The sequence below is a fragment of the Etheostoma cragini genome, chromosome 1 (assembly GCF_013103735.1).
Source record: "Etheostoma cragini isolate CJK2018 chromosome 1, CSU_Ecrag_1.0, whole genome shotgun sequence".
NCBI classification, from domain to species: Eukaryota; Metazoa; Chordata; class Actinopteri; order Perciformes; family Percidae; genus Etheostoma; species Etheostoma cragini.
The window spans coordinates 33,992,445-33,999,142 of NC_048407.1; the positions used below are offsets into that span (position 1 = coordinate 33,992,445).

The window sequence follows — 6,698 nt, forward strand, 5'->3', positions numbered from 1 at the left end:
ATAGAATATTGTTACTGCTGGCTGTAATTCAAATTGCCCCTTGGGGATAATAAAGTTACCTTGAACCTTGAACCTTGAGATTGTCGTCTGGCAGTACTCACGAACTGCGAGGAGGCGAGGGCCCGTTCACTGCTACTTGCAGCTTTAATTGTTATTATTATTATTTGTTGTCTGCAGCGCCGGCTCAAATTCCCGTAAGCTGGAATGAGCTAGAAATATCAAACTTGGGGCATTAACCGATAATGGTCTGCATGTGCTACTGTAGAAATATGAACCCAATTGGCCACGTGGTGGCGCTGTAATTATGCTTCAAAATGCAAAATTTGAAAGGCCACGCCCCCTATACCGTAAGTCATGACTAACTTGAAATTTCTCACACAGGTTCAACTTAAGGTTATCTACAAAAAAGCCTCTGGGACAATTAAGGTCTGCCTAGAAATATTAAAATAATATTAAATAAATATTTAAAAAACACATTTTTGAGATCTCCTCCTACACCGTAGCTCCGATTGCCACCACATTTTCATTGAATCATGAACGGCTCAAACTTATTAAAATTTTTAAAAAACATGCCCATATCTCAATTACTTTTCAAGTTATTGACCAATAAACTTTTAAAAAAAAGGCGTGGCTCTGGACATAAATGAGCACAAATTAGAAACCGCAAGTTCACTCATCAAAAACCTCACAGGGTATGTTCAGAATGTCCCAGATATACCAAGAAAGTCTTATATACATTTCCCACTAGGGGGCGCTAGCCAAGACAAAGATAGGTGAATGGCATTACACACATTTTCACATAAATCACATAATCATTGTCAGACCAACACAAATCTGTCAGGACATGTCCTCATAAGAACCTGAACCAAGCCCTGAAAGATTTATTCAAAGCAATTGTTTTAGTGTCGGTCATCTGCTTTCTCGAATGCCGTGAGCTACATATCACACTGAATTGAAAATAAATGTTTTTTACAAATCAGCTGTAGGCATTTTAAACAAAGTGCACTGTTTGTCCAATCGTTACAAAGCTTGCAGGATATATTTTATAATGAAGTTGGACCACATTTGAGAAATTAAGTTGCTGTTGAGAAAAAATTGTTGAACTTGCAAATCTCTGCTTGCGACTATATTTTGATCTGTTTCTACAAATTAACATACTGGATCTTTAGTAAAAGTTTAGAACAAGAATTAGCATTTTAGGCCATTTTAGAGACAATAAACACAAACTAGCTCTGGTTGTAAATACAGACATCCCTAATGCTGACATGAGGACAGATGGATCAGTGGCAGGAAAAGAAACATCAAACATCAACATGTTTTCTGATGCTGAATATTTATTGCAGAAAAATGTAAAAGCATGCAGTGGTTCCATTTGAACCAGACTGAGCCCACTCTTGATATCCTAGTCATCATTGAGATAAACTTCACACACGTAGGGCTTCTTCTCATTACAGTTCACATCGTTCCAGAGTCCCCAGTCTGAAAGAGACATGTTAATCAGTGTCAGTAGGAAGCACATCCTGTATTGGGTGTGTTGGTCTTCATAGTCTGGAGAAGTTTTAAATGTTCCCAACTAGGTCCCGAGTACTCGGCTGAAACGAGTATCCGGTACGGATAAAGCACTTTTGCCGAGTACAAGTATTATACGAGTAATATAAGTCAATATCCGTGCTCGGATTGAATACAACTCCTCAACTGGCCGTGCTGCATTGGGTTTGTAGCACACACAAACAAACAAACACAAATATACCTGGTGTGGAAATAAAAAAAATAAAAAAAGACCCAAAAACAAAAAAACAAAATAAAAATCACACTGATCATAAAAAAATAAAAAGTTAAAAAAAGAAAGTTATACTGAGTATGAAAACTCTTGTTCATTACATTTTACTTCATAATTGCAACCGCATGTGTTTTTTTATTCATTGTTGCAAAACGTTTTGTATAGAGGCCTAGTTTGTTTGTTACCATGACAACACCATTGATCTGAAGCTTGATGCTGTCATGTAAATAGGTTTCAAATCAGCAATAAATATAACAATTCATGATCAACCCATATCAATTGCATGCTTAAAATAACATACCGGTTAAAGCCCCGCCCATTTCAAGACAACCCGACCCACTTCCGGGTTAAATCGGACCACTTCCGGGTTAGGCCCCGCCCAGTCAGAGTACGGATACGGATACAGATAATTCATGTGGTAAACAGATACAGATACAGATAATGCTGTACTCGCTCATCCCTATTCCCAACTCTCAATCACACAGAGAAATAGATTAATCATATTTTATGAGTAGAAAAGATTGTATGCAGTTAAAGATGAGGGTCCTGTTCTTCCTTCATACCCCTCTACTTTGACCTGTTTGTTGTGCTGCTTTAATAACTACACTCCTTCATCATAGCTTCTCTTATCTTGTCTGAGGTAAAATATGTCAATAAAAAAATAATCAATTTCTTATAACCTACTACCTCTCCTCCTAAAACATGTGTTTACTTACCCCAATAGTTCATCTCAACGCACCCCTCTCTAAACAGAAAGTTGTCAGGCTGGCCACGAGCCCAATTGATATAACGACCAAAACTTCCATCCGTCCAAGACCACTTACGAGTTCTTCCAACCTAAAAAGACCAACAGAAAACATTGCCTGAGGTTGACTATTTGTTCAAATGGCCAATTATCATCAGATTAACTTTTCAATCTGTCACCAATTACCTGATTCCAACTGCCAACGTTTATTTGTTGGCTGACAAAAAGTAGGATATTTTTTCAAATGAAAGAATGCATATCTTATCTCTCTGATTTTTCATTTATTAAAGGGAAGACAGGGATGTACTATTTAGTGTGATTGAAATCAAAGCACACATTAATTGAAGTAAAGACATACAATAAGTAGATAACAACTGGATTTTTTTACAAGCAAATGCATTTTAAATATTGCCATCTCAAAGTTTATACACAGGGCTTTCAACCGGGGGGGGGGGGCGTGTTTGTGTCCAGGAGAAGTTAAGACTTTCATCCTGGACACGGGTGTTTATGACCTCACGGAGCTCTGTACCCGTTTCAGAATCTTATTTTCTCAGCTACACAGCACAACTGTCATGTGACCACTCTTTATGTGACGGGCCAGCAGCCATCATAACGTTGTAGCATTTTAAATGAACTGTGCATAAGTTTTAGCAATATCATACAAACTTGTTCATGATAATGTATTGAACTAAGACTAAACACCTTCACAAACAGAAACATTTACTGCTTACCTGCTTAAGGTAGGCTCCAATCCAATAGTGAGCTTTCCCAGGGGTGGCTCTGTACATGGCACATTGGACTTGATTCATCTGCTCTCCATTTATGATTGATACCAGATGGCCATTTGTGAATTTTTGACAGGCATTCTGAAATGAACACAAATCAGGAAAATTAGTCTTCACTGATAATTCATAATTTTTCATGTTAATTTGCTCATTTGATCTATTCTCGCTCAACCCGGAAAATTGATCCCATCCGCTTACACAAACCCGTTCACATTCCCTAACCTCTGCTCTGAGGAGACAGAAAACACACAACCACCTTTATAAAATCTTGAATGTTAAATTGGAGAACAATACATGCAAAAAAGGCGGTGGTAAAATGAGGCTTTATATCCTAATGAAAAAATTTCTCTTTTAAACCTTCTTACATTTGTTTTTTCTTGTGATATTACACATTCTAATTGAAGCTTTTGCATTTTGTCTTTCCTATCACTCCAAAAAAACATTTCACCTATCATTATTTCAATTCCCAAAATATCAACATATTTGTTATTTTCCTTTTCTTTTAAATACTGAGTTAGATGACCCTCCATAGTTGTACCTCAGTCATTAGAATATTCTTACAGAAAATACTATTAAACTTCACAAGTCACATAGAAGAAATCTTGTTCTCAAGTCCTCTTTCCTCACATCTTTTGCTGAACTTGAAGGAAACAAGTCTGAAAAGGATGAGGTCACATTTACTGTCTGTACTCAGATGTGTGTGTTTTATCACCTCTGCATCAGAATGGCTCAAATGCGGAGTTTTGAAGAACGCCTTCACGCAGATGTTTGTTGTGTACTGGGACCAGCCTTCACCGACGTTCTTCGTACACGGTGTGAACGGATATTTGGTCTTACACATTTCTGCAGGATTCCCTGTATCACAGAAAGAAGATGTTTTGTCAATTCTTTGTTTCTTTAGTCTTTTTTTTAAGATTATTTTATTCATTATTTTATTTGCTGCCTTTAATGGACAGGACAGCTAAGCTAGAAAAGAGAGAGAGAGGGAACAAAGGCAGGAAATTGTCTCCGGTCGTACTCGAGCACTGGACTCTGGACTGTGTCGAGGTATAAGCCTCTCAGTATGTGCACCTGCTCTACCCACTGAACCAACCCGGCCATGTCTTGTTCCTGTTGTCTGTGTAGACTGATTATTTAGTGACTTTGTGTTCTTACCGGCTTCGGAGTCCGAAATGGACATCAGCACCACCAGAAGAAGGATGGCAGTAACCACAACAGGACGCATGGTTCAGGCTCTCACAGCACTCTGCAGCTGGAATATAATCTAATCACACACATAGGAAAAATCATATATACAACCCGTTCTCAATCCAAAGATGAAGGTGTGATATGACCTTTACCATCATATAACAAGAACTTGGTCAGGTGGTGGATTCAAAGTGCAGCGGTTTTTTAGTTTTTATGCCTGATGAAGATCTGAGAGCAGCTCAAAGTGTTGAGATCTTTAAACTGAAATTTGAAACCTTTAAATGTCCTTTTCTGTTCTATTGAAACACAGAAAGACAAATGGGACTCACCTCAGGTGAAGTAGTGGAGTAGTCTCGTTCCTTGTTCCTCGTCCGTCTGGATGTCAGGTCTGATCTCTGCCTCAGTTAAATATCCCCAGCTGATGCCCTGAATACATGTGATTTAACTGATCAAACACAAAACCAAGTGTCAACAACATAAAAAACTTAAGTCAACACAAGTCTATAAGCCGCGGGTCAAGGTGGGACTTAATGGTGAGACCAAACAAGAGTGGTTTGTTTTTCATTAAATAAAAAAGATGAAACTGAAGTCAAAAAGGTAAAAGAAATGCGAAAGTGAGATATGTCCTATGAAATTGTAGTGAATCTGCTTATGATCTGGATTGCATGATACATCTGGGATTTCAGACCATACATCATGCCAGTTGTGATCGATACCCAGGCCTGGGAAATCGCATGGCCAGATCCTCTCAATAGGAAAGGCAGAGCAACCAGATATCTCTAAGAACTGATAAAGCCTAGATACCATACCACAATTTAGGCTGCCCAGCAAATAACTTGGATAGGATGGATGGGCAAAGGCCTCTGCCAAGGGACACCCAATGCCTTGAGTGCCGATCTGAATTGAAGGTAAAAGAAGAAAGAGGAACGTGGTAGATTGAATGTGTTCTGCAAGTCAGAAAAAGGCAATAAACGATCGTCGCTTATAATGTCTTTTAGACAATGAAAAGCCCTTTTTTCAGTATTGTGAGGCAGTTACCGGCCTCACCCCATTTAGGAGTGCTGGGTTTTTGAATAAAGGGGAACAAATTAGCCAGTTACAAGCTGTTACAGTTACAAGTCTTGATAAGATGAGAGATAATGTTGTCAATGCATAGCTGGCACAAAAATAATGTTTGAAATTGGAAACTCAGAGCCCACAATCCTCTTTTCTTCTCTGTAGATATTTTCAGTTGCGGCCGTTTACCTTTCCAGATAGATTTAGATAAAGCTGATTGTAATTTACGTCAAAAGTCAGGAGAAGGGAAGAGAGGCAGCATAGAGCTCACACATTCATTTGAACCACTGAGATACGGGCTTAAATAGACATGGGGAGACCCATCCTTTCTTCCGGGCAGTCATTTACAGTTTTTTTCAATTGCTAACAAGCGCTTACACATACTTCAGATACTTTTTCTAAACTCTTAACACAGACTCACACCTACAAAACACAATTGGCCAAATGGATAATTTTCTTCTCAAAAACACATTTTGTTAAATATATACTAACTCTTCATTTAAAAATAGAACACATCTTTCTCTGCACACACTAACTTTACCAAAACACTGGAAACCTGGCTCAAAATGAAATGATTCTGTATAGAAATTCTTTTTATTAGGAATAATCCCTTGAGATGTGACATCTCGTTTTCGAGGGGGTCCTATAGGCAAAGCAAATATACAATACATTCACATATAGACAAGACAATTAACTAAACAGCTTGAGGAGAATAATAATAAAAATTAAAAAAAGAATTAAAACATACACCCCAAACATACGCACATACTGACAGACAAAAACAAAAGCTCTCCATTACACCAAAATCACCCATATCCTTCCCATTCCAACCAATAAATATTAAACAAAAAACAGTTATAGTTAATAACAGTTTGAAAAAATAAATGAATAAAATATACATAATATGTACAAATATACACGCATAAATATACATGTGCACATACGTTTACACAATTACTTACATAAAATATATTCATATACACACACACACAAATACATACATACTGTACTTGTACATGCATATAAACAAAACAAAAACATTCAAAAAAATTAAAAATAAAAAATTAAAATAAAAATAAAAAATAAAAATAAAAATCAAGTATAAGTATCAATTATGAATATCAAGTATGAGAAAAACAATTGC

The 6,698-nt window shown here is 37.2% G+C and overlaps 1 protein-coding gene across 13 annotated transcripts in view; it reads right to left on the bottom strand.

The window, feature by feature from the left end:
- The window catches only part of LOC117941766 (galactose-specific lectin nattectin-like), a 66,903-nt gene that overhangs the window by 16,983 nt on the left and 43,222 nt on the right, over window positions 1-6,698 (bottom strand). For 7 of the 13 annotated variants that reach the window (XM_034866937.1, XM_034866956.1, XM_034866892.1 and 4 more), the window contains exons 1-2: window positions 4,828-5,062; window positions 4,466-4,574 (exon numbers count right to left, since the gene is read on the bottom strand). The exons of 1 other annotated variant lie outside the window; for it this stretch is intronic. In XM_034866937.1, coding sequence (XP_034722828.1) covers window positions 4,466-4,535 — 70 coding nt within the window. In that variant the 5' untranslated portion in view covers window positions 4,536-4,574; window positions 4,828-5,062. Of the gene's footprint in view, window positions 1-1,196; window positions 1,480-2,496; window positions 2,618-3,256; window positions 3,392-4,022; window positions 4,166-4,465; window positions 4,575-4,827; window positions 5,063-6,698 lie in introns of those variants that run through there. 5 more of the 13 variants (XM_034866917.1, XM_034866927.1, XM_034867053.1 and 2 more) reach the window with 4 other exon arrangements.